This window comes from Trachurus trachurus (genome assembly GCF_905171665.1).
Source record: "Trachurus trachurus genome assembly, chromosome: 19".
NCBI classification, from domain to species: domain Eukaryota; kingdom Metazoa; phylum Chordata; class Actinopteri; order Carangiformes; family Carangidae; genus Trachurus; species Trachurus trachurus.
In genome coordinates this window covers 16,750,529-16,778,091 of record NC_139913.1, presented here as the reverse complement: position 1 = coordinate 16,778,091, position 27,563 = coordinate 16,750,529, and the positions used below count along the sequence as shown (strand labels likewise).

Here is a 27,563-nt window from a genome sequence, read left to right as displayed (position 1 = left end):
GGGCACTTTATGATGCAAAAGGGGCCTAGTGCAGTCGAGCATCATTAAAACTCATCAATTTTAGGACTCATGTTTGAAATACAAAACAACAATGATATATATTATGGTGAATTACATAAATAATGTATATATTATGTGATGGGCTGGTAGAGAATTGTATTCAGACATCGTCTAGCCTCTGACTGATAAGAGGTTAAAAAAGACAGTATTCTGGTGTTTTGGAAATGTACAACATTGTGAAGTCACATCAGTGTCAGAGCGGACACCAGTACCTGTTCCTCCACTGCTGCCCCATCACCTCCCCTGTCAGTCCTGTCAGGAGTGCTGCAACTGAAGCCAGGAAAGTAAAGTTACGTTTTTTTTTTTGTTGTTTTTTTTTTAGTCCCTGAGATTTTCATCTAATCGCCATTTATTGGAGATGGAATGGAGATTCCAGTGAAGAAGAGAAAACATGAGTCCCCTAAGTAAAAGCTGACAGGTGTGTAGGCATTTAGTGCTCCCCTGCTAACCCTGAACTCTGTTTTGGAAGAAAGACTTCTAGCTCGGCAGACTTGCAAAACACCCCCTAAACCCACAGCTCACATTTCCAGCTGTGCAGCAGAACTACAGGTGAACAGCTGTTGTTATTCTGAATCCAGATACGTAGATGATATGTTTTTTTCATCCTGATTTCCACTGGTGCATCCAACAGCAGCATCGGTGGTGTTCCTGACTTCAAGAGGACAATTTCACTTATTAAATGATTCTGTTAAGTATGTGATACCATTTTTTTTGGCATATTTGAGCGTGGTCTGGCATCTTGAAATCAGTTTATATGTTAAAAACATCTAGCCTGCCTTTGGCCCTGCTGCTCTAGCTGTGGCAACCCTCTAAGGTAATGTTTTATTCAGACTCCTCAGCACAGATAGTTTCTAATGGCTGGTTTCTAATGGCTCTGTGGCATTTTACACAATTCAAGAGGACTGAGATGGATTGTAACCGGGACGCACAATGTAACTGAAGGGTGCTTTTTCCCATAATGTAGCTACAGTATATTCACCCGTAATGGGCCGATGTTGATACGAACCCCTATGCATTGTCATCAAATGTAATGACAGGTTGTAATGAAGTGTCCCCTGGGCTTGAGACATTTTCAATTGCACTTGCACCAGGATCGATCTCTTTCTCCCTATTCATTGTGACATCGCTCCACTTTTTCTGTCATCTTTTTTTTTGCTTTTTTTGATCTCTCTTATTCTCCCTTTAGCTTGTTCTTGGTATAATGCAGTACAGCTTGATGGAGGCTATTAACATAGCAATAAATGAGAGAGAGTCATGATAAAGTGGAACAATAGGGGTGTAGTGGTTGAACAGAGCATTCAAGAGACCAGATAAGTAATTACTGTATATTAAGCATTTAAACCAGACAGCCCCCACTGAGCCTCCCTGAGACTCAATAATTGCTTCATAGAGTCTATACCTCATACATGTAGTATTGTAAAGGCTGTTAATGGGTTTGATACAGTCAGTGGCTACTCAGGTCATCATGTCAATTGTTTCCGATGTAAATGTGGCAGCAAAGGACACAACAAGAGGGAATATTTAGGCCCACTGCTTCTGTCCAACTGAGCTGAAATTGTGTAAGAACGCAGATGATCATACTGATCTCTCCTATATTCCAGATGTTAGGTTTGTCCGCTCTCATATTCCAGATTAGATTTGTCCTCTCACAAGCACAGGTGGCTTTGAGCAGTTGCCATCTCCAATCTCTTATGTTTTAGCTGTTTTGTTTTACACTTCACACTCAGAACCTCCACACTGGCTTCCAGATGTTCAGCCGATCAGAAGACAGTGTGCTTTTAAATAGGCCTAGAAAGGAAGTCCAAGCTGATATGATAATTGATTGATTGATTGATTGAATATGATGATAATTAGCACAGGCTCAACTGAGGGTCTGAGAGGAGAGGAATTCTCAGATAAATAAGAATTCCATTTAAATTGTCAATATAGAACATACTGTAAATTGTTGGGCTACTATGTTCCACAGCAACAGCTTTCTGAAGGGTACATATTATGGAAATATCACTTTTTGAAGGCTCTTTGGGTGTTTGGCTTGCCCTCTGACCCCCAAAATGTGAGAAATGACAAAAAAAAAAAAAAAAGTAATTTGCAGGCTCCCAAGGTTGAAATCCATGTGGTTTTGCAAGCTGTTCTGTCGGTTGTCGCCCAGTGATGTCATTAGTTTTGGAATTTGCATAATACCACCCCTACCTGTGAGTATGTAATGGCGGGTGGGGCAAGCACCAACCAGTGGCTCATTTGCATTTAAAAGGGACAGGTACTGAAACCAGTCATTCTGAACAGGACTGTTTTGAGCTGATGAAAAGAGAGCTGTGATGTTTGATCCTCGGGGTATTTGACCGAAGCATGTCACAGACAAGTCTTTAAGACACCTGGGAACTTTTTTAATTCGGGGAAATGGGGCAGAAAATGTCTCCTTCAAACTCTGTAGGGATGAACATCAATCCTCCAAATATGTTCCCTCATTTGGTGTTTTGATGGTGGCCATTCCATCAGTTTCACAGCCATCAAACCATTAATACAAGTAAAACAAGTATCAACGCCAGATTTAAAAACATTAATATATTTTTTGTCTGCAAGAAAGAATGATTTAATGTGATTTTAGTTTTCCAGATGGCTGCTAAACCCTGTAAGTAAACCACAGGAGTTAATGATATCAGACTGTCCTGCAGCTGATTTGCTCCAGTGCACAAAGACATTAATGTGTTTGGAACAACATCTGCTTCAAGATAGATAGATTTTCTTTATTTATTGTGGCCCATTGGATGTTTAGAGTATCAGCCAGCAGACAGCAATGACAAAGGTGGGTCTTGCATAATTGCTCTGAAGCATCTTAATGCTCCACAAGCACTAGATGAATAAAACAACTGATCAGACGTGAAGTGGAGCAACATGTTTGCTTTTTTTAGGTGGTCGCCACTAGTCTAACACTAAAATTGAACTTGTTAGAAGGTTGAACCAGAAGACACATCATATTCCTATATAGATCAGTTGCATATTTTACGGTTAGCTCTACAGCTGTGTTTTAGTCATATTACTGTCGTAGCATGTGTTCACATGAGGATAGAGCTATAAAACTGAAAATGAGCTCTTATGTTTGTTTAACGGAGGAAGTACTTAGGCTTTGATCAGTGAGGTCATGTGATTTCAAGGCTGGTGACTAAACCACTCAATTATCTGTGTGACATGTGTGTGGGTCCTCAGTTATCCCAGTCATGGTTATCGGAGAAAACCTGAATCAAGGGGAGCTGGTCTTGGTTGTAGATACTTGAAGAGGTTCAACTTTCTTCAACTTTTCTTCAATATCTGTGTGCACACCTCCTTGGGGGCTTGCTCTTATCTCTTTTTCAAGCTATCAGTGGGGAAGAAAATCAGGAAATTAGCATGTTTTAGCATCGTAATAATGTAGCTGTTATTGGCATGACTGGACGTGACTGCTCGTCGACGTTTGAAGTAGGTGTTGTTCGGTTGCTCGTCTTTCTCTGGTATGAAATGCAAAGCAGCCCGTAGCTCTAACGGCGCACACACATGCAGGCACATAACACACAAATACGCTCTCTGATAGATCACACTCTGCGACCTTTTCACTTTCAGTTTCAATGGTGTGTACTTAAAGTATGCATGACAGGCATAACAAATGAGACAAATGGAACATCAGAGGAGAGGGAGGCTGCTCAGAGTGTGCAGAACATGCAAAGAGGGAACAGAGACTGGCTGTACACCATGGTCACGACAGCAGCCGTTTCTCTAGAAGCCTTTCAAAGTATGAAATACCTGTCAGACCTTGTACAGTTTGTTTTAATTCCCAGCTTCATAGAGAAACAATGTAACAACAAGTTGTCTATTGTTTACTTTCAGCACACATGTCATACACTTATCAATATTTTCCTCGGCAGACATTGACAGGTTTCATCAGTAGAAACCTGACTTTAGAAGTTAAGACCCAATAAAAGCATACAGCATATACCTTGGACCAGAAACCCCCAGAGACTGTCGCTGTAAGGATATCACAGTGTTCCATCAGAAAGAACAGACCAAAGCCCTCATGCAGTATTAGAAGTACAGTTCATTCCAGATCAATGATCTTCCGCATATCTTTTTTTGTGATCTTTTATATTGCTCACTTTACTTTCCTATATCTACTCTATTCAAACTTTTTTTTAATGTCTTGCTTTGTTGTTGTTTGTGTTTTTATCTGCAGAGGGCTTGGCCGTGGGAGTTGGATTTGGAGCCATTGGAAAGACTCCCTCTGCTACTTTTGAGAGTGCCAGGTAAGACTGGTGTCAAGGCAAACAAATTTATGCACACAGTTCATATCTCTATTTATCCAGGTGTCACTGTCATACACTGGAAAGAGAGAAATGAATAATTGTATGATCAATGAAAAACAACCATAACAATACAGCTAAACACAAACCCTTGGATCCTACATGTTTACAAAGCAGGTAGTCAACAGATTAAAACTAAATTAAGGTATTTGTTCATCTTCGTTTATCTATTCGAGTCATGTACCATAGATATTTGATTGTTTTTTGAGTGTTTGAAAGAACTGCCCCCATAGGTTAGCGTTGTCGCTATCCCAAGCGCCCGGTAGCCATGGTGTAACTCTGGTTTGCCTGCATCAATTTAACTTGTGTTTTTTTGCTCCCCCCTAACACCGGGTGACCATCAGGAAAACGATTTAGGGGTCAAAAATGGCCAGAATTCTCCTTTAATGTAGGTGTGAGAGGAAATGCCTGGGTGTGGATTAAGAGTCAATTAGGTTGGAATGATGTAAAGGTCTGATATAACCTAATAGGAATATGACAAGGACTTGCTATCTGCTGCTGACATCTAGTGGTTACACTGTGGTGTTGCAGAGAAGTGTTCAGACAGGAGCCGAGTGGTTGTTACAGGTGGAGCTCTCTCATCCCATAACCTATCCAACCCAGGTGAACAAGAATTATATTATGAGGAGCTGCTCTCTCCACGAGCACACTTGAGGGAATCAGAGTCAGCACAATTATGTCATGAGTCTCCCTGTGTGAGTTGTGCATGTGCTGCTGCTTGTTGCAGGCAATATTTTAGAATCCTCTCTTACTGTTGCTTTAACCAAGTCAATCAAATCATAGAACAATAATAAAACAATGCATAGTCTATATCACATATTAACTTTGTTTTCTAATTCTTGATAGGCTCCACCTTTACCTCCAGAACAGCCAGCAGTATCCACCCACTGTACATCAGAATTTACAGATAATAATAGAATAGAAATCTGTAGCAAATCCATCCAAAAGTTGTTGGAACATTTCACAACAAAGAAAAAATGCCAACATCTGAGTGGCGCTAGACGAGGAAGAGAATGGCTTCAAATTCTGCGAATTCTGCTTGTTAGAAAAATGTCAGGAAATTTCAGGGTGGAGGATGTTCTATATGCAGCGGAACATGATTTGTTTAGTTCCACATTGGATGGTTTGGGGTCAGCATGGAATGGTTTCAAGTGTTAAAAGACAGAATTTCCATCTACACCCATGTCAGCCAGACACAATTTGGCCAATGTCTAGTTGTGTGTGTTGTGCTGCTGACATCTGGTGGTTATGTTTTAGAAGTAAAGAAGAAATCTCCACCAACACTTGCAATATGCAAGAATTCTCAGTTCTTCTTCATATAAGTGTTGCTAGAGTTTGAGCTCTTTGGAAGTAGATGAAGTGTTGCCAAAAGCCTGGTACTGCACAGGTTTTTGTCTCTTTCTGTACTTCATGGTCATATTTTCCTCTGATTTTAAACAAATCTCACAGTGATAGATTTCAAGAAACTGTTACAAGAAAGTTAATGTATGAAGCCCTGTCTTGTTTTCTCTTGATCTCCCTCTGGGTTTCACTAACAGTCTGATAAACATCCAGAGTTTATTTTTCCAGGAAATATCACGTGTTCAGTTCTGTGTGTTGGCTATGAGGAGATCAACAGCAAATATTTAATGTAAAGAGAGATGTTCAGATTCTTTATTGTTTGTGAATTCTCTCAGAAATTTGGCCATCGGCATCGGCATCCAGAACTTTCCAGAGGGCTTGGCAGTGAGTCTGCCACTGCGAGGCGCAGGGGTCTCAACATGGACGGCCTTCTGGTAGGGGAGAGATGAAGACAGTACTGAGAACTGAACTTACTATCATTAGCATTATCAGTGTTGATACCGATGCTGTGACTTGATTTGTTATTGATTCCCTCTCAGGTATGGCCAGTTAAGCGGCATGGTAGAGCCTGTTGCTGGGTTACTGGGCGCCGTAGCCGTAGTTTTGGCAGAACCTCTGTTGCCATACGCGTTGGCATTTGCTGCCGGAGCGATGGTCTACGTCGTGGTAGATGACATCATACCAGAGGCTCAAGTCAGGTAAGGAGGAGCATGGGTAAAGGAAGAAGAGATAAAGAACAACACTTCTACTCTTTCTCATTTTGTGTTCTCTCTGTCTTGGGGTCACCAGTGGGAACGGGAAGCTGGCATCCTGGACCTCCATCTTGGGCTTTGTGGTGATGATGTCACTAGACGTTGGCCTAGGCTGAGGTTACTAGGACAACAGGTGCCATGTCAACAGCTCAGTGGCCATGATGTCATGACAGTGATGCTGACCTCAATTTTAAAAAGGGGACCAAATGAAGTGTTTCACTCTGGGACACGGTTTATGAATTGTTGATACTTGACTAAATAACAGAAAGAGAATAATTTTGTAAGACACTTAAAGATGACTGTACTTGAACAATTATCTTTGATAGTGGTGGATATCTCATTTGGGAATGATTTTATAAATATTTAATGAATATACTCCTGATTGCTGTGAATGTGTTTTGAGAGGATGAAGCTTTTTGAGTTTGTTTTTTTTTGTTTTTCCAAAAATGCTGTTTTAAAATAAAAACTGTCAGTTAAGAGCATCAAATGAATGTAACTTTTTTAGTTCCAGTTTTTGTATTTCCTCATTATGGCAATACTTGAAGTCTGGTGTTTGATTTGTTCATTTATTGGACCATGCATGCAAAACTAGATTTTGCTAATTTCTTCCAGTAAGGTACAGTGTGATTATACTGAAGTAGGGAATTCCAAATGTGACTTTATCAAACTCGATGCTCCTCATTCATCCATTTGCTTCCAAATAATTCTGAAACTAAGAGGATGTTTTGCAATTATTATTTGACTTTTTCATATGTAACAGTAACATGTTGCTTTATTATCTTCTGTAACACACTCAAAACAAATGATAGTCTCAGTCCTAGCAGTCTGCTGTCATCTGCAGGTCAGTCTGAGGGATCACATGCTGTGGTTCCTGTCTAAACATTGAAATGCTTGATTATGTTAAATATTTATATAATTAAAAAACCAAGTGATTCTCAATTTTCTTCAACTTATGTTCTTTGAGCATTCTGTGTTTTTCTCCATCTGTCTGTTCTACAGCCGTTTAAAGCCATTATCTTACCTGAATGTCTAAAATGAAGAGTCACTAATCTGTCCATGGCAGTGTCAGATACTCTGTACCACGTGGGTCCAGACTGAGATATCTCAGCATGTGTTGGATGGATTACCAGGAATTTCGGTAAGACTAAAATTATCATTACTACTGATGAACTATTAGACATCTGATAAAAAATATTTACTGTATGTTCCCCAGAGGATGACCCTGATGTCAATGACTTTTACTCTGTCATCATTAGGTTCACAGATACAGAAATTCCACAAATACTATTCAATGTATTTCCACTTAAAGCAGAAGTAAGTGATATATTTGTGTTAATATAAGTCTTAAATAGTTATATCTTCCGACAGCAATCACTAACATAGAGTGTTTGGACCGGTACGAGTTCACAGGTCGGAAGTTACGAGTGGCCGTTATAGTGACTTTCACAGGTAAAACAGGTCGGAAAAACACGAGTGGGTTGCCTGGAACGCTACAAAGTCGTAAGTTGTGACTTGAAGCTGTAATTTACGGTTTCAAAAGCCTGCCTGGAACGCAGCATTAGCCAAAACGACCGGATCGCTTACTTCTGCTTTAATTTGATACCAATATTCAAAATGAAATGTTAGCTCGGTGTTACTGGCAAAATCAGTTCCTTTCTTTTGTATTTGTCTTTCATACTCACCTCAGTTCTTTCATTTCAAAACTCAACCAATATTATTATTGTGCATTTATATAAATTCAGGGAATCAGGTATTGGCACAGACCTTTTAGATTTACAAACTATTGAAATTGAGCCTTGGTCTTGTATCAGTAACAGCAGAATTACAAAATCATCGTTATTCTGACAATTCTGATTCATTTAAGACCAGAATTTTACTCTTGACTGCTTTCCCACACTGATCATGATTTAGTACAAGCGCTGGGCTGAAACAAGTATTTGGTTTCCATAAGAGAAAATGACTCCTCTGTTCCTCAGCTAACTTGTGGTGAACATGTGACAGAACTGCAACTCTCAGGAACAGCCTCAGAGGTGTCTCCAGTAGCTGCAGGGTGAGTAGCATACTAATGACCAAACAGAAGCACACGCCGTGTCCGTCTTCACATTTAATATGTTGACTTATAAGTCTGAAACAAAACAACACATGACAATCACAAGTCATTAAAAAAAACAAGACAAAGGTGGTCCATAAGCTGCAAATGAAACAAAAGCTTCAGCTAAAATAAAAATGAACTGACATCACACGCCTCCAGTCCACGTAGCTACAACAGAAGTGTGGCTGGGGCAGGTTTGTATTGCAAGAAGTTGATGAGACTTGTTGGCATCTCCAGCTGGTCGATACAGTGGATCTTGTTGATCTTTTTGAGGTATCTTCTGAGAGCGAGTCGGCACTGAGAGGTCAAGGCTTTTGGATTTCCTGGAGACAGAAGAGATGTAAAAACTATGAGTAAAAACGGATCACATGGATAATGATAGCGTTAAAAATGGACTTTGAAACATGATTTTAGTACATTTTATCTAACAAGATCTGTGTAGGGCGTAAAGGATATTAAAGCAGGCTGTTGTGATGTTTCCCAAAATGTAACTCCTCCATGTTCCAGTAATTTGAGGCTAATTCTGATTAAATTTTTTCATCTTTCTGTTATTATATCAAACTTTATTCTCCATTATGTAGAATCACCATCTTGTTTGTAACACATTTACACACTAGCAATCAACTGGAATTAGTTTCCCCAACTGTCATGTTTACAACACTTTAACTTCCCTATAATAAAAACATATCATCCTCTCAAGGGAACTTGCATAAAAATGGTTTAAACATTTTCCAATGTTACAGTCACATAAAATAAGATGGTGCCAGAATGTGATAACCAGTTTCTACATTTGAGTCTCAAGAGAAGAAAACATGAATGATTCATATTCCCAACACCTCTTTCCTCGAGAAGCAGCTCCACAGCCTCGTTCTGCTTGGTGGACTTCTCGATGATCAGCGTTGGAAGGTAGACGTTGGCGCCGAAGTCGATCAGAAGCTGGATATACTCCACGCCGCAGCCGTGCCTCAGGCACATCTCCAGCACAGTCTTGGGCTGCTTGATAGAACTCAGCAGCTTTGCGTCCGTGCAGTTGTAATCTGGATCTGCCCCGTAGAGGAGCAGCAGTTTGAAACACTCCATGTGTCCGTAAACAGCGGCCAGGTAGAGCGGCCCGCTCGACACCCTGGCGCTGGACGTCCAGAGCAAGACCTTGGAGCGGGAGTTCACCTCTGCACCGTGTTGCAGCAGTTGCTTCAGTATCTCGGCGTCCCCCTCCCGAGCAGCGGTGAGCACGGGGGAGCAGTTGTTGGATGTGTTCCCGTTGGGGTTGGCCCCTGCTCTCAGGAGCGCTAAAACACAGTCCAGGTATTTCCCACGCACGGCTGCAAACAGAGGCGTCTGAGCCTTGACGTCCACGCAGTCCACCAGGGCTCCATGGGCTAGCAGGACCTGCAGGCAGCTGAGGTGGCCTTTAGACACGGCAGCGTGCAGAGGCGTGCCCGCGATGCCCCAGCCGCCCCTGCAGTTGATGACCTTCTTGTAGATTTCTTGGCAGAGCATCTCATCAAGGAGTCTGTCATTGTTTTGTAACACCGTTCGTCTTAGCTGAGAAATTTCACAACTGCTCTCTTCTTCTTCAGAGGTCCTTAATGGGAGCATAGAACCTGCTGACACATCAAATACATTAAATAACTTACAATTGACTCATACAAATAATAATAGACTTCATTTACAGTGGGGTTCATAGGTTTAAATGGGGATGTGTTGAGACTTTAGGGCTGGTGTTAGTGCTGTGACTCATCAGTGTAAACAGGCCACAGATCAGCCACAACAAACAGGCATTTAAACTATATGTATGGATATTAGAGCTTTAAAATGAGCGATTCTAGAGGGGAAACAACTGATTAATCGCAAACTATAGTTGGTTCTGAATATGTAATGTATTCCTCACTGCAGTACAGCAGCTTCCTGTTTCTGTATCTCCTGTCAACAACAGTTTATCGTCGCCTCTCAGAGCTAACACTGTGCTGCTGCTTCTGCTGCTGCTGCTGCTGCTGCTCCCACCAGGGAGGACCGAGCTAAAAAAAAATAGCTACAAACAACCGCCTCGACATTAAACTGCAAACTTCGTCTTCCATCGGCATTTAAATAAGTTCTGACATGATAAATATCTGAATGTACATATATATGATGTTTTCTTGGTGTTATTTTTGCCCTACCTGCGCTGTGTCTCCCCCAGCTGCTGCCTTCATCTTCCTCTATCGGCTTCTTCCGGCTCCTTCTTCCTCTTCTTCGATGTTTAGCGGCAGGCAGCTACCAGACATGAGCATCAGCGCCACCAACTGGTCTGGAGCTGAAACGTCCACTGACGTTTTGGAGAGAAATAACTTTCATATTGATGGATATAACTTTATATTTTGGGGCTCGCTCACAGAGTATCAAGTAAATCACTTTAAATGGTACTTCAACAACCAGACTTAACCACTTTAACACACTGTGCTATATTGACTATTCTGGCTGATGTTCCCACTACAGTAGCCTAGGACTCACTCCTCCTATACTATGTTAGCCTACCTACTGTATTTTGTACCATTGTAAAGTCCAGTGCACTGGGAGGGCTTTCCAAGTTTCTGCTCAAGTTTTTCCAAATGTAGGCTAACTCTTGATATGATCTCATCTCGCCTGTTCTTTCTTAATAGAACAGGAAAGAATAGGAGAGATGAGATCACATTCACATTTTATTTCTTCTATAAATCCATAATTTTTCCTCTCTTCTTCACATTTATTTTGCTGCTTTTCCTTCAATCTCATAATCAGAAACACAAAATCTCCCACAGGAAAGTGTTATCTCTAACTGTAATCTTACTAATGTCCTTGAATTCTGTTCTTGCTAAAATCCATCTTTATTATTTTTGTGGCCTGTTGGGTGGTCTCTAGCTAATACAAGCCCATATCCTTCTGATTTATTCCCTTCTGCAGGTTGGACTGGACTGAGATTTTGCAAAGAGAAAAAAAGACACATTATTATAAACCTAATAATGTCATCATGCCTCCCAAATAAGCTGACAATGAAAATGATTGATACAAAAGAATTGGGCTCCTTAGTGACACAGTATGTTGTTACAGTGTGTGCATTTTCCAGGCGCTGCTTGGTCCTGTTTGTAGTGTATTGGGCCAATCTATTTTCAGAGAGGTGATATAGTTTCTTTGCATGCATCCTGCACACTCTGCCAGCTCAACATGCTGATCGATTCTGTTAATGCAATCCTTACCCTAAGTGTGTCTACATACCCTTCAATTAAGAAACATTTCATTGACTATATTGGTTCTAAATAAATTGTTTCATGATTCTAAATTATGAAAAGCTTTCAGATGCAATGATAATGCTATTTATATATTCCTCTACTTCATGGCCAATAAAAGTAGGCTCATGGTTGTCGTATAAATTGATAAATGATTTGGTGCCCATCTCTTAATAAATGACTCGCATAAGCTTCTGCACCTGCACGCTCTTTGTCAGGATCCTGGCAGCTATCTCTGAATATAAACACAGTGTCTGAAAAGTAGCCTACTTTTTCAAAATAAGTACTAGAAGTTGTTCTGAAAAATTCTTGCTGTATATTTGGTGAGGTAAGTAAATCTGTCAACCTCTGTAGCTGATGTAACCCAGGCTTTCTAACTCACCCATATCCACCTAAAACTTCCTACACTGTCCAGTGTGCCAGCATGAACTCCACTCTCCTGATCCTTTCATTTGCACATGCATCACTGATACTGGAGATGTTTTCAACTCACTCCCCATTAATAAACAGCTGGTAAACTGATAAACACTTAACTCAATCTTTACGACCATTTTACACTTTTAACTTCATCCAAAATATCCTCTCTTGAGTTTTTCATCAAACCAGACTCCTACAGTAAATTATGGACCCATGGCTTTTACTTGCTTGAGTGATATCTCATAAAAGGAGGAGATGGGTGCTATATGATGTCACTTTGAAAAATAAATTACCTGAGTTTTTGCCACAGACAGCTTGAATCCCCATTTTATACCCTATTTTTCCACTCCAATTACTGCAACCTGCAGCCATAAATCTCATTGACAAAAGATACGTGTCTGCCTCTAAAGGCCTGTCATCCATGTTTAGAATCCAGTTGCTTGAATGCATTTTTGCCTCTTCGCCACTCCTCCTCCCTTATCTTCAGTCTCTCTCCACTTTCCCTGTCAAATATAAAGAAAAGGAGCAGCCATCACTATACTGCTTCCTGCAAACTGTTTTTGAATGTAAACACTGCATATGACCTCAGAGCTAATTTACAGCTGTGAGAAAGGCCTCAGTTCTTAACCTTTACACGGGGAGGGGGTGAATCTTTGAGGGTTGACTGGAATGCAACACATCTCTGGAGTCCATGTCTCTACTATGCTAAACTCGGATGGTTAACGTGGTAAACATTAGGCTGCACCTGTTGAACATCAGTCTTTTACTCTGTAGCCTATACTGTATGTTTTTGCCTTTAACACAAAGTACAACTTAGCATTATTAGTTCCAGGAGCCTGGCTGTAGACAGAGTGTAGGTATGAGACAATGACATGTTTTAGGCTTAATTTGTGAATGGGCTAAAAACTACATTGATGTAACTATACTGAATGTGAACAGATAAGCCATATCCCCCCAAGTCTCTCTGGTGAAAAGAACAAGTTCTATCTTATAAAGAAAAATACAATTGTGGCCCTCACCAGGCAACACAGATGGCATCCTTTCTTCTAAAACTGGGTCTATTTAGTTTGCATGTGCGTCACAAAGCCTTTGTTTGGTTATTGATGAGGTCTTGGTGTTAGCACATGGACAACATGCAGTCAGCACAATGCAGACAAACTGTTTTGACAACCCAGAACAAGACAGTGATTCCAATAAATTTGCAAAATCATAGATAAAAACAACAAAGATACAACAGTGATCCTTTGGCTTCTGAGACTTATAGGGACTTGTGTCTCAGGACCTTTAGTTGCATCCTGCCTGAGTGAATCCCACTGTTTCTATTGAGGAGCAGGGGTTTTACAACATGGTAATGAGCAGCGCTGGCCTCCTCTGTCCACTCTACCTCTATAGCTGTTGCTGAGAGACAAAGTAGAAGTCACCCAAGCGCTCAGGGAGAGTGGCGGCCTTTATAACAACGGCACCACCATAACTCATTGTGTGTTGGCAAGACTAAGGGAGGGGTGATGGTGGAGGGAAATGTGAGTGTGTGTAAAAGACAGAGGTGGATTTAAAGTGAAGGAAGGACGCTGAATGTGTACAAGAACACTAAGGATAAGGGCACAGTGGAAAAAAAATATGAGAGAAACCCAATGCAGTGATAGGAGAGTTCTGCTGTCTGTGATGCTGATGTGGTCATGCAGAGATTACTTTTTATTCTCGGAGGATGTGATTTGTTCTGCAAGATGACAGGCACACTTGTGTCTCCAAAGACGGGGCTACTCTGGATTCTCTGTGTGCTTTGGATCAGTGCAGCCGGAGGTGAGAAGACTCATTTTATTATTATAATAATAATCATGAAATAAGACTAAAAATAAAGAAGGTGATATTTCTTCTGTCTTGTTCGGGGAGTTTCAAGTCAGCAAGACATCAGAGCTTTGAACTATCCAGGTTCCCAACTCTGTAATTATCCTGGGCAACAGAGGCAGCTGCTTAACTTAGCCCATCTTTTTTCATTTTTATCAGCCTGTAATTTATAATTCATAAGTTTTTTTTATTATTTCATTTAACTTCTCTGCCTTTTTATCTCAGGTAGGAGTAGCACTTTATTCACGGTTGCTCATAAAGTTGGAATATTTTAGTTTTCAGACACATTCCTCTTTTCCTATTATAAAGGTTAATTCTGGTTTAATTTTCACAGTGATGTGTTTGGAAGAGATTGATCAATAGCATTTTAATAAGATTTACCCTTTATCTATCAAGAATAAATCACATTGTCATAATCATTTCATGAGAAGAGATCAAAAAGAAATATTTAATGCCAACTTTTTGGGAGACAGTTTATATAATATTTTTCAGCTGCAAAACTGTTACTGAAATATGACATTATCTGCAATTTGTTATGATGCAACCAGTCATTGCATTTTAAATTATTATAAGGTAATAAGAGTCTCCTACTGTATGCATGGTAAATGTTTTAGTGCAGAGGAAGTGACTGACCATGTGGCAGGTGTCTTAATGTCCACACAGTGAATAGATTTTAATCTGAGCTGAGGATGAAGCCACCATGTATAATGAATGGATGTCAGAGATGGCTGACTCCGTCCTTGACACTGATGACTGATAATAAAGAGGAAATCTTCTGCCAACGTTAACGTCCGCAAATGAACGTGACCTGATCTACACTTTGATGTCGACACTGTGAATGATGAAATGGGAGGCTTCTTCAGACCTGACAGGACGAGACAGACGGAAACCCAGGGTTTAATGAAGAAAACTTGCCAACGAGGGTATTAGGTTCACAGGTTACCATGGTAATAGACCCAGAGTTAAAGTAATTTCCCTTATCTCAAAGAAACTCACTGAGCAGGCTCTCTGGAATACCCCCTGCTCATGTGACGTCTGATAATGAGCTGAGTCAGATGTTCTCATTGTCTCTCATGAGCTCTGCTTGTTCAATTAAAGTGAAGTTAAAAAAAAACAAGTATAGTTCAGTTGAATCTTCCCACACATAAACCCCAGCAGACTGCAGTTTCCTTTCTTTACACATCCTGGAGGCTGATATGATAATTGGTCTGATAAGCTACTTGTGTTTTGAAATGATTCCTCCTACATGCTGTCAGCTCTGTGTGATTGTTCCCCCTCAGAGGACACCCCATGTCCAAAAGGTGCTCGGATCCACCTGTCCAGCATGCGATGTTACTGGATCTCTGAGACGACATCTTCATGGTACGAGGCCCAGGATTCATGCAGGGAGACTCCAGGAGGGGATTTAGCATCTGCTGACAGCCTGGAGCTGCTAAACTTCATCCACTCCTCCTTCCCACAGTGAGTCCTATAAACAGTGTCTGTCTACATTTACATAATGTTGTACTCCTTCTTGGTTTCCATATTTTAACAGCAGTTACACTGTGCTCTGTTTTTGTTTAGGAAAACCACTGTGTGGGTATGGCTGAAGGGATTATGGAGAGAAGGGCCTGATCAGGATGAGGATGTGGAGCCAGTCAGTCCTGTGTTGTGGGCTGGAGGCGCAGGGAGTGAGGGGGGGTGCACTCTGATGGCCTTGGGAATACAGGGACAGTGGAGGACAGCAGACTGTGTAGGAGGATTCTTCTACCTCTGTGAAAAAGAAGTAACTGGTAAACTGCCCATAGAGGTCAATGTTAAAAATGTTGATATATACCGGTATGCAAAAATGCATGAATGGATGATTTTGGTTCATCTCTATCCATGCAGAGGCTTTACCGTCTGTAGACAGTTTCCTGACTGGATTGGTTCTGATGACCGGCATCTATACTCAAACCCAGATTCATCCACTTCCCAGTGTCCCAAACATTGGACAACACACAGTGGAGGTCAGTAAAAATGTCCGTCTTTATCCCTGAGTCCCAAAATAAAAAGATACAAAGCCAGATAAAGTAAACCTCTGACGAGGGGTTTGAATTGTTTGGTTATAAAGGGTCAGAGGTACAAAGATTGTTGAGTGAAAATTTCTGGCGCTGCACCTGCCAAAATTGGGGTAGTCGAAATGATTACGAATAGTAAAAAAAAAGTAGAATTTAAAAAATATATAAAAACATAGAGAGAAAGCTGTAACATGTTAGAATTAACAATCAGGCCGCAAAGCGGCTGAGGTGAAAAAAAACACTGAGGTGAAACTTCAAGTAGGCTAACAATGGATTCATGGTTAAAATAGCTATAGTAAAGTTATGGTATAATGATGATTGAAATATCACACAAAATGGTGGATAAGACTGGATGAACAGTTAAAACAAATGTAAACAAATAACAAATTAAGCTCACTGTCAACTGTATGAAAACATACTTTACAGAAACAAATTAATATTATTCAATAATATTAATTTAATTCAGAATTATCTGAACATATTATATAATATTATCACTGTAATCCCCCATACTGGTACTTTGTGTTGTTTAATACTCGTGTGCTCCTTTGCCCACAGATGCAGCTCTTCCCTGGACTCTGGTTCAGTCATGCTGGTCAGTTGGTAACAGTAGAGCTGGTCGTCCAGCCAAGCCCGGTGTCCTCTCTGGCCCGTGTCCAGATCCTTCGACCCTACTGCGACCCCAATCACCACCTGGTACCTCCAGGTACATAGTGAAGGTGTAGGAGTACTGTATCACATATGAAATACTGCAGAGTGCTGTTTAGAGCTGTGGGTAATAATCTCCTCTTACTGTACTTACTTCTGCTCATCAGGTTGCAGCTCCCTCCTTAATCCATTTAGCTGCTGCTCAGCAGTCCCGCTGTGTAACACGACAGGGGGCTGCAGCATGGGTCAGTACTGGTGCCACCTGCTGGAGGCCTGTGTGCCCACCACCAGCCCCTGCAGCCCCTATGACTCTGCAGTAGGGGACCGTGGCTTTGCTTTACCTCCCAGATATCCTGCGAAACCACCTTTCTACCACCTCGTGGCAGACCTGTCTCTCAGAATAAAGCCTAGCTCTGAACTGAAAACTGCAAGTGTGAGTTGAACTTTGTTGCACCTTATCAACAAGTTACAAGCAAAACAGGACCATACTTTATTGTTGTGTTTTTTTTGTCTGTTCCAGCTGTTTCTTCCAGATTCAGCGATCATGGTGTACCCTGATGACATCGTGGCTATACAGCACACTCGTGACACTGGAACCTTCCTACACTGCCTCAACAGTGAAGCTTCTCTAAACTCCTCTTGGCGCCAGAGTTATCTGTCCATCAGGGGGGCAGAATGGGGAGGCTGGTGGCAGGGAGGACACACTTCACTGTCCCAAGGAGGCCAGTGGGTGGATGGGGTGGTGTGTGATCTGAGAATGCTGTATATTGACACTCTTCACAGAGGCACAGAGCTCAGTGATATTTTTGACTTCACCCACACAGAGGCAACCACAGCCACTGATATTAAACCTCTGACGACGGCTCCTACTGAGAGTTTGAGATCTAAATTTAGTCTTCATGTCATCCACCCTCTGCCAGATGAAAGGAACCAAATTCATGTCCAAATCAACGTCCCGACACTCATTGTAATAAAGGTCCTGTCTGGTCAGAAAGCCAGGAGCTCATGGTCGGCCCCTGTGCTCCAAACTGGGGTCCCCTTTCTTCCATCCTGCCCTGAAGAGGTGGCCTCCTCTCTGCCTGGCTGTACGGTGCAGACCCTTGAAGGCTGGTTCTCCTCTGTGACTCTCCTGTTGCCTTCAGTCGGGGTTCAGACATTAAACATCAGTGTAACAGATGCAGTAAACTCTGAGAGTGTGACTTTGAAAGTTTATGGCTACGAGGCAGTAACGGGGCTCAGTGTTGAGCCACATGGATGCCTGAGGATCATAACAGACGTGTCACAGGTGAGAATGCAGAAATTAATTGACATTTACATGTTCATTTTGCATGTTTGATCATGATGATCTTTCCACAAGATTTTATTTAGCTCAAAGCACCACCAGTACCCATAGCTTTAGAGCTGCTGCTATGACTGTAGTAAAAGAATGTGAATATGGAAAACTATAATTTTGCAAGAAAGCATGCTTTTTTCAGACATTTTCTCCCACAATGATTTTCTGTTGTAGTCTTTTACAGCCAAAGTAGAAGGTGGTTCCTTCATAAGATTCACATGGGTTATTGACAACCTGGAAGAGTTTGCTTATGAAGGGGAATCGTACACTGTAGTGTTCAAGAAGCCAGCTGAGTATAGGCTCAGGGTAAGTGACTTTATTATCTTTATGATATTAGAATTGTCCAATTATTTCTTTTGGTCTGTCACTAAATGTTTTTTTTTTTATATATATTGATTTCATGATTACCATATAGCAAAAAAAAAAAAAAAAAATCTTATTCTGTGAACTTTTTACAAGGTTACAGCATCCAACCCTGTCAGCTCCCAGAGCCAGCAAATCCTCCTGACTGCAGATGAGATGATCAAACTGGCTGAGCCCGAGTTCCAGTTTGTCAAGGAGATCATCGCTGTAAATGCCTCACACCTCTACACACTCAGGGTCAAAGTGGACATCTCTTTGCCAGTGACCTTCAGGTATTGAAATATATGGGTATGAATAACTCTCTCAGGTCCTCATGAAAAAAAACATTGGAAGAGTGTACTCTAAAATGTTAGTTTAAACCAAAGTATTCCATCTGAATCACGCTTGTTATATTATTATTTTTGGCTGGTATATCAAAATGTCCTTGTGGAATATTTCATGCAGGTGGGATTTTGGGGACGGCAGCAGAAAGGTGAGCCATACCCATTCTGCTCCATGTCAGACCATAAAAGGGCTTGTAGAGAGAGGACAGAAGCAAGTGTATGTCCAGGATGCAGTGAACTACACTTATTCAATTTCAGGTAAGCATTATATACAAACTATTAAAGCTGCACAAGAGCACATCTTTATATTAACAAGGGATGTATGGTTGCATGTAGTCACAGAACACATCTGCCATCCTTAAGCTTTGTGGAGCATCTTTGCACCTTTTTTTAACTGTAGACTCCTTCTTTACATTCTATTAGCTCTGGCCACATACATTAGTAACGTTTTCAGCAGTAGCAGGTGGACAAACCCACTGCAATTAACAATTGACATAAAGGTAGGCCATCAGCCGATGACTACAGTAGATCATTTAGATGGTAAAGGATCAGATATTCATGCAAGAGACCAAAATAAACTAAAAAGTGAAACTTGTCATACAGATATATATTTGCCTAGTGGATGCTATCGCAACTCTCAATGAACGATGCTAGATCTGAATCTGCTGGCTAAAATAGCTAGCTAGGTGGCCAGAAACATAGTTAATGGTTAGTCAGCCAAACTTTCAATTATCTTTTATATCCTTCAAATATTGTAGTATATTTCTTTTCTGCTTTGTAATACATCCAAGTAAAACTAATTTTCATATTCTATTCTATGCAGATGACTACACACTTCATGTCCAAGTCTCCAACCAATATGACAACACTTTGGCATCCATGAAGATCAATGTCCGTCCTAAGTTGAGTCATGTCTACATTTCCTCTTTCCCCAAAGTACCACTTGTCAAACATAGTCTTCTCCTGGAAGCTTCTGTAGAGCCCTCCAACAGTGCTGTCTTTTACATTTGGGACTTTGGCGATGGTTCCAAAGCCGTCCATGGCAACCAACCTAAAGTCTATCACTCTTACGGATCTGCTGGATTTTACAACATCACAGTGTGTGCCAACAACACTCTCACAACCCTGACCACCTGGCTCATTTTAGAAGTTATGGAGAAAATCTCTGGATTAACCATTAGCTACAGTGAACTGAGTGAAGTAAGGTCTGCAACAGATTTTAGAGCTGAAGTTGTCACTGGTACAAGTCTCGCCTGGGACTTTGACTTTGGTGATGGGTCTCTGCAGGGAAAACTCACAGATGGGTCAATCTCTCATGTCTATAAGTCTCCAGGGAATTACACAGTAATCGTAACAGTGTCCAATTCTGTCAGCAAAGCTCATCAGTCTATCAGGGTAGAGGTCTACAGTTTGGCTGTTAGAGGAGTTATACCTACAGAGTGTGTTATAATTGGAAAAGACGTACAATTCACTGCTCTGGTGACTGGGAAAATATCCATTCTTATATTCCATTGGCAATTTGGGGATGGATCACCGTTAACTGTAGTGACAGGAGAGTCCACAGTCATGCATTCATTCCTAAGCCAAGGGATTTTTGAGGTCAACTTGACTGTGTTTAGTTCTGTTACATCTGTATCATTTAATACAAGTATCTGTATTGAAGCGCCAATTACCAATGTGGTATTGCAGTCATCCCAGGACTTTGTGGCAGTAGGAGAGGAAGTATGTTTCAGAGTATCTGTTTCCCCTGAACATATGACAGGGTACCAATTGAAATGGTTTAACAACTTATCTAGTTTCCCAAGCAAGATGGAAGGCACTCAGAAATGCTTTGTCTTTAAAAATGAAGGTGTTGGAGAGGTAACAGTAATGGCAAGTAATAAAGTCAGCAATAGAACAGCCAAAGTCACCATTACCATTCAAAAACCTGTGAGTAAGCTATCTTTGGCCCATGACAGTCAGAGTGACACAGTGTCAGTTAATACATTAGTGTCATTTTGGGTTGTCAATTGCACTGGAAGCGATGTGTCGGTACTATGGGACTTTGGCGATGGTTCTCCAGCTGAGCAGAAGCAAAGTGTGTCCCATGTCTTTACCTCAACAGGTCAGTTCACAGTCACTGCCACGGCATCTAATATGGTGAGCAGATCCTCTGCAACCCTTAAAATGAATGTTTTACTTCCAGTTGCAGACCTTTCACTTCACACCAACCAGTCTTATGCCGTAGCAGGAGAGGAAATTCTGATCACAGCACTTAGTAGTACGATCAGTAGCACAAACTACTACTGGACTGTGGAGGGTGTAAATTCAACCAGACAGGGGACCTATCAGTTTGTGTTTGCTTTCCCTAAACCAGGACTATATCAAGTGAAGGTTATAGCCCAGAACCTGCTGAGTAAAAAGGAGGCTTCTATTTTAATTGAGGTCTTTGAAAGAATAGAGGGTCTTCGGATTGAATGTCACAGCCTGGCAAACATGAAGTATTTACCAACACAGGAAGAAGTGCTGTTTATTGCTTCAATCACTAAAGGCTCCAATGTCACTTATCACTGGCTTGCTGCACCGAGCGGAACAGATGGAGAGATCACTGGAGAGGGCAAGCTTTTTCATCTATTTGCTGAAAGCCCCGGCGGTATCTCAGTTCAGCTAAAAGCCTCAAACAAGTTGGGGGAGGCCACTGGTATCATTTTTCTAGAAACAGTAGAGCGTGTAACAAGCGCACGCATCACAACACAATCAAACATTGTGGCATTAGGGAAATTAGTGAATCTTTCTGCATCAGTGGAGACTGGTTCAGACCTCAAGTACCTTTGGTATGTGAACTCTGATCTGTCACCCCTGCAGACACATGCACCCTTTCTTCTTTACACTTTCACACTTTTGGGACATTGTCTTGTCACTCTCTCAGTTCAGAATGTCTTCAGCCAGTTTAACGACACCAAACAGTTCATAGTTCAAGAAGAGGTCCAAGAGGTGGAGTTTGAAATTGAAGGAAAGACACATCCATTTTACACTAACACCAGTGCTGCTGTTGTCCTCCATGGCCGTATTCATAAGGGTAGTGATCTACAGTGGGGGTGGAAAGTTAAAGGTGCCAAATTCAACCTTTTTAACACTACTAATCAGACCTTTATCTACACTTTTACACATGTTGACATCTACGAGGTGTCTTTGAACGTCTCCAATGGGGTTAACTGGCAGATGGTTTCACACAAAGTCACTGTCCAGGATGAAATCAAAGGTCTTCTGTTGAATATAAGCAAGTCTCCCCTTTGTGTTGAAGAAGAAGTTACCTTTATCCCAACAGTCTCCATGGGAAGCAATGTAAGTTTTGTTATAACATTCAGAAGCACCGACTGGATACACAGTCAAGCCATTCTTGAGGGGCAATTCACCACATCAAACCTTCCAGCCGGAAGACACATCATTACAGTGAAAGCTTGGAATCTAGTTAGTAGTGCTGAGGTTTCTTCCAGCATACTGGTCACTGAGCACATCCAAGGTTTGCGATTGGTAAATTGTTGCTCCACTGCTCTAGAGGCTCTGAAAGGAATCAATTTCAAGGCCGAAGTTCAGAGTGGATTTCCAATTAACTACACCTGGATTTTTCACTTGGCTGGGTCGAAGCCAACAGGGCTTGTGGGCCAAGACGTGATCTTCACCCCACAAGAGAGTGGAGTATTGTCTGTAAGTGTGGTAGCCAGTAATGGAGTCTGCTCTCAGATGGTAAATGAGACTGCATCAGTGGAGTGGCCTGTTCAGAAGGTCAGGCTCGTCTGTCATTCAGAGAGAATATTTGTTGGACACACAGTCAAGTTTTCTGCAACAGCGAATGAAGGGAGCAATGTCCGAAACCTCTGGGACTTTGGAGATTCCACCGACACACTGATAACAGACTGGAGTGCAGTCAATCATACTTATAATGTTGTTGGAAGATACACTGTTACAGCAAAAGTCCTCAACAGTGTCAGCCATGTCTCCATGCAGATTTATGTTGAAGTGGAAGAGCTCAAGTGTTCCAGCCCTCAGGCTTCTCTAGTCCAGAGCCAGACTGCTATCTACAGGTCGAGACCAAGTTTCTTTGAGGCCAGAGTGGACATTAATTGTTCTACTTACAAGACCATCTACCTATGGGAAATATTCAGAGACTCTGATTGTACAAATGAAAACACACCTCTCCATGGGAAGAATATCATTCTTAAAAGTCATGTGGATGCATCTTTACCTTTTCTCCGTCTACCAAAGCATACTCTGGATGTGGGACAGTATTGCCTTGTATTCACTGTTTCACTCCAGAGAACTCCTCTAATCATCCAGCGGTCAACCAACATCACAGTGGTCCACTCCCCACTGGTAGCTCTCATCAGGGGAGGCTCACATACACTGTGGCCCAGCTTCAGTGACCTCATCCTGGACGGCTCTGAGTCCCAAGATCCTGATGTGGAGCCAGGGGTGGAGGATACACTGGAGTATCACTGGACCTTCATAAGAGTGGTAAAGGCCTGGAAATTAGATCCAGATTTAATGACATGAAATTAATTAAAGGTTGCTCAACTTTCATGTATTAAGTGATAGAATTTAGATTTCGATAAGGAAATATGAAAAGAATGAAAACTAAAGAGAGTTCTTAGATACACACTTGTCACAACACTAACAATGGTGTCTCTTGTAAATTGCAGAACTCCACAGATTCTCATTTTCTAAAGCAGCCCATTGGGAGCAACAGCAGCAGAATGACTGTGCTCAGAACTCAGCTGCACCCAGGCACAGATTACATTTTTACCCTCACTGTACACAAGGCTGGGAGGAATCCTGCATCTGTCAACCAGACGGTGAGTATAGGCTATTACACATTATCTTACCTCATTCCTCCCCACTGCTTTATCACCATCCAGCTGATTTTTACTGTATCGTTCTGTATGTGCACTTTAGTTGAGTAAAGCCATATGAGTTTTTGGTATATCTCTTGAAAATGGATAGTTGTAAAGACATGGGTAATTATGTAAGAATTTTACTTTAGAGGCCAAAAAGCGTTTTCCCAAACAAGTCAACAACAAGATTTAGTTTCACATGGTTTTTCCAGTGAGTATAGCCTACAGTGGCACAGTGCTGCATCAGCATCCACTGACATTTATTTATTATCTTTAGGTAACTGTGTGCGAAGCTCCTGTGCTTCCTGTGACTGTGGAGTGTGTGTCCTGTTCTGTCTTCTCCGTCTCTCACCACATCAGTCACACCACCAGCATCATTCTCGCTGGACAATGTGCTCAATGTGATGGTCAGACTCAGGTAATTCTTCTCAAACCAGCTTTTACTTACACGTAAAGTTAATTTAATTTCAGCTATTTACTGTTAGTGAAGAACTCAGTTGATAAGGTCAAAGGAAAAGGTGTTGCAGCCCTTACCATCATTTTTTGTTTTTATCTGCTCAAAAAAAATGATCAGCTATTCTCAGACTGAATGCATTGTCGGGATTCCCAATCTTAGTAATGCTTGATTATGTGGATAAATTAACAATACAGTGTCTGTTATCTACAAGCTAAGGCATAGACATTAACACATTTGCTGTCATTTTCATATCATATCATAATCCTTGTATGTTACCCTTGACAGTATGAATGGAGTGCTGAAGACCAGACCGGCATGACTCTTGACCTTGATGAGGTCACCACCTCTACGGGGAGACATTCCCCTAACCTGGTGGTACGTTCAGGTGTCCTCCAGCCACAGCTGAGTTACACCTTCACGCTCAATGTATCCCAGCCTGGCAGAGGTCAATGGGGCAGTTCTCAGCTGACTGTGTTACCTAATGATCCACCGCACGGAGGCCTGTGTGATATAAATCCCAAATCAGGCATACGTCCACTGGAGACAGTGGTCACCTATACCTGCTCAGGTAATTTACATTTCTTCTCATTTATTGTTCCTTGTTTGTCTTTTGTAATGTTTGTTAAATCTTAATTTGACAAATCACTGGAGTACATCCTTTTTTTTAACAGTTTTTCCTATTAAATGAATTTGTCAAGTGTGCTGGTCAAATCTAATTAATGTGACAGTGTCTTCCCAACATCTGCTCTCTTTTGGCAGGGTGGCAGGATGATGAAAGTGAGGCTTCTCAGCTGATTTATACATTTCAGGTGGCACCCTGCCAGCCCATTAGCACCATGTGCCCGACACTCACTCTGTACAGGTGAATACTGGCTTCAATTTAAAACTATTAATCCACAAAGGAAGTATGATCCTAACCTAGAGGTTAAATACTGCATCATTAAGTAAGCTTCCCTGAAAAGCCTTTTATCATGAAAAGGTTGTGATTAATTCATTCTCTAATTTCTTTTCCTAGGGGTACTCGTTCAACATTTGGCAGCCTGGTTCCAGTGGGACATACTGGGCACACATCAGTAATCACAGTTACTTTGCTGGTGGAGGACTACCAGGGTTCAGCTGTCATCGCTCTGAACAGGTAAAAAAAAAAATCATAATTTCTGTTTGTTATGTGCTATACCTGACACTTTATTTGTCAGGTATAGCATCAGCTCAGACGTGACGGAGACTGTCAGACGTGTGTGTCAGTACTCCTGCGTCTAGCTCACTTTTAGTTGTTTTTAAGGGGCTTTTATTCCAGTATCTTAGCAGATTTTAGTTGCTTTTAGTCTTTTTATACTCACAGTTACCATACTGTGTGTTTTTAAGACGATCAGTGGCTATTTTATCTGCTTTTACTGGATACACCGACAGCCGGGGACCTACAAGCTACAGCCAAGCTAGGCTAAGCTAGGCTAAGCTAAATGGCTACCTCCATGTCCCCGGGGGATCACAAACAACTAAGGAAAGCCCACAAAAAGATTGCTGACCTGAAAGATGATGTTCGCCGACTTTCCCAGGAGCTGAAAAGGAAAGAGAACCTGCTCCAGCAGTCCCTGGACGTAGCTCACGAGCAGTGTCTCCGGATCTCGTCGCTGTCAGCGGCCCTCCAGGACACGGTGCCCTGGGATCCCACCGGACCGCGGCCGTCCTTCTGCTCCACCCCCCGCCTCCAGCGATCATGGACTCGGGTTACCCATGGCCGACAGAGGACCCCACCTGGAGCTATCTCGCCTCCAATCCCACTCTCCAATCACTATGAGGCTCTGTCGCAGCTTGCTGGCGCCCCGTGTGATGGTCGGGGTCCGGGCTCGGCTCCTCCGACCGGCGCGGCGTCCACAGCCTCCCTCCCCGGGGGCGCACCACCACCCAGGCCCGCGGGTCCCTCGCCATCGGGGAGAAGCAAGGCAGCTACCCTGCACCACCAGGTCGGTTCAGCCTCCCCCACGCTGTCTTCTGGAGGTCCCCACAGCCGCTCTGCTGCTGCCTGTGTTGTCCCTCCGCTGACAGACACCACAGCCTTCCCTCCACTCACGGCGAGCTGCCCTCCAGCAGGTGGGCATCAAACCCGGGGCTGTCCGCCTCCGCCGCCCAGCTCCTCATCCCAGCGCAGGCGGCTCGTCGAGGACGCGGTGCGCTGGCACTCATCCCGTTCCCGTTCTTCCCACCAGGCGAGGGATCACACCCGGGGTCCTGGTGTGGGTGGCGGGGTGGCTGAGCTGGCTTGCCCCCCTGAGGACCGAGCGGTCGCGCCCACAACCCTGGTCATCGGGGACTCGATTGTGAGGCACGTCCGCATGAGGGGGGCGTTCACCATGGCGTTTCCCGGAGCCACCGTTGCGGACATCACCGGGAAAATTCCGGACATCCTGAGCTCCCATCCGCAGACAAGAAGGATTATCATCCACGCAGGGGCAAACGACATCGCCAGGCAACAGTCCGAACTTTTAAAACAAGATTTTATCCACCTTTTTAACTTTGTCTCACAGTCCCAGGTGACTGTTTTTATCTCCGGCCCCACCCCCACCTGCGGCAGAGGGATCGGCAGCTTCAGCAGGCTGCTCAGCCTCAACACCTGGCTTTCCTCTGTCTGCAGCTCACACCAGGTAGGCTTCATCAATAACTTTGACATTTTCTGGCAGCGGCGACATCTTTTTGGGTCGGACGGGCTCCACCTGAACAGGGCAGGTGCCCGCATGCTGGCTGCCAACCTGGCATACGGCACACAGCATGCCAATCACCCCAAACCCGCACCAGCTGCTCTGTCCCCCTCCGATTGATGTCCCCCTGGTCCATGCTCCTACGCACTCAGTTCCACCTTCCACCATACACTCAATACCGGACTTGGACCTTTGCACATCAACACTTCACCCATTCCCGTTATCATTACACACCATCACCACATCAGACACTACCACACCCACTCTGTGAACTTTCACAATCTCAGATCACTCACACAACAATCCACCTCTCCCATCAACAAGCCACCTGTCACCATCAACATGGCACTTTTTAATGTTCGCTCTCTTTTAAACAGAACCTTTTTAATGAATGATGTGATTTTAGACAACAAGTTAGACTGTCTTCTTTTAACTGAGACATGGCTTGGCACTGACGCACCTGCTGTTCTCACTGAGGCTTCCCCACCAAATTATAATTTTTTATTCTCTACTAGAGAGGGTAGAAGAGGAGGAGGTACAGCATCAATTATAGAGGATTCACTGAACTCAAATGGAGTGTTTTTTAACAGTTATACATCATTTGAGTACCATGCCTTAACTTTTAGCAGTCCTCAAATTCTTGGTGTTACTGTATACAGACCACCCCATTACTCGAGCTCTTTTATCAGTGAATTTTCAGAGCTTTTATCTATTATTCACACCTCTTTTAGCAGGATTTTAATAACTGGTGATTTT

At 42.4% G+C, this 27,563-nt stretch overlaps 3 protein-coding genes across 5 annotated transcripts in view; 2 read left to right on the top strand and 1 right to left on the bottom strand.

Annotated features, from left to right (window-relative positions):
* Window positions 1-7,396, top strand: part of slc39a11 (solute carrier family 39, member 11) — a 126,108-nt gene extending 118,712 nt beyond the window's left edge. Inside the window, exons 7-10 of one of the 2 annotated variants that reach the window (XM_083993634.1) lie at window positions 4,262-4,331; window positions 6,065-6,163; window positions 6,269-6,427; window positions 6,519-7,396. In XM_083993634.1, the coding sequence (XP_083849760.1) occupies window positions 4,262-4,331; window positions 6,065-6,163; window positions 6,269-6,427; window positions 6,519-6,597 (407 nt within the window). In that variant the 3' untranslated portion in view covers window positions 6,598-7,396. The remainder of the gene's footprint in view (window positions 1-4,261; window positions 4,332-6,064; window positions 6,164-6,268; window positions 6,428-6,518) is intronic. The other variant, XM_083993635.1, reaches the window with a different exon arrangement.
* A 1,219-nt stretch (window positions 7,397-8,615) lies between these two features.
* On the bottom strand, window positions 8,616-10,780 carry LOC311003067 (ankyrin repeat and SOCS box protein 12-like). Of its 2 annotated transcripts, none has more exons than XM_083994750.1 (3): window positions 10,733-10,780; window positions 9,410-10,180; window positions 8,616-8,896 (listed from the first exon to the last, which is right to left on the bottom strand). In XM_083994750.1, the coding sequence occupies exons 2-3, from the start codon at window positions 10,170-10,172 to the stop codon at window positions 8,742-8,744; spliced, it is 918 nt and encodes a 305-aa protein (XP_083850876.1). In that variant the 5' UTR covers window positions 10,173-10,180; window positions 10,733-10,780; the 3' UTR covers window positions 8,616-8,741. The 2 variants fall into 2 exon arrangements, with proteins under 2 accessions (XP_083850876.1, XP_083850875.1); XM_083994749.1 differs by having other exon boundaries at window positions 9,410-10,177.
* A 3,176-nt stretch (window positions 10,781-13,956) lies between these two features.
* The window catches only part of pkd1b (polycystic kidney disease 1b), a gene marked incomplete at both ends in the record, with an annotated part of 30,491 nt that continues 16,884 nt past the window's right edge, over window positions 13,957-27,563 (top strand). Inside the window, 16 exons of the mRNA XM_083994889.1 lie at window positions 13,957-14,032; window positions 15,358-15,538; window positions 15,641-15,849; window positions 15,947-16,065; window positions 16,675-16,822; window positions 16,932-17,197; window positions 17,285-18,049; window positions 18,272-18,403; window positions 18,557-18,732; window positions 18,905-19,041; window positions 19,607-23,277; window positions 23,463-23,615; window positions 23,932-24,072; window positions 24,397-24,679; window positions 24,871-24,973; window positions 25,127-25,246. Of these exons, the coding sequence (XP_083851015.1) occupies window positions 13,957-14,032; window positions 15,358-15,538; window positions 15,641-15,849; window positions 15,947-16,065; window positions 16,675-16,822; window positions 16,932-17,197; window positions 17,285-18,049; window positions 18,272-18,403; window positions 18,557-18,732; window positions 18,905-19,041; window positions 19,607-23,277; window positions 23,463-23,615; window positions 23,932-24,072; window positions 24,397-24,679; window positions 24,871-24,973; window positions 25,127-25,246 (6,680 nt within the window). The remainder of the gene's footprint in view (window positions 14,033-15,357; window positions 15,539-15,640; window positions 15,850-15,946; window positions 16,066-16,674; window positions 16,823-16,931; window positions 17,198-17,284; window positions 18,050-18,271; window positions 18,404-18,556; window positions 18,733-18,904; window positions 19,042-19,606; window positions 23,278-23,462; window positions 23,616-23,931; window positions 24,073-24,396; window positions 24,680-24,870; window positions 24,974-25,126; window positions 25,247-27,563) is intronic.

What these genes read in the sequence shown, in the direction of transcription:
- LOC311003067 (XM_083994750.1), bottom strand. Translation starts at nt 10,172, where the DNA reads ATGCTCCCATTAAGGACCTCTGAAGAAGAAGAGAGCAGTTGTGAAATT. An exon ending in GCTGCTTCTCGAGGAAAGAG is followed by an intron (nt 8,897 to 9,409) that starts GTGTTGGGAATA and finishes TTCTGTCTCCAG; the next exon opens with GAAATCCAAAAGCCTTGACC.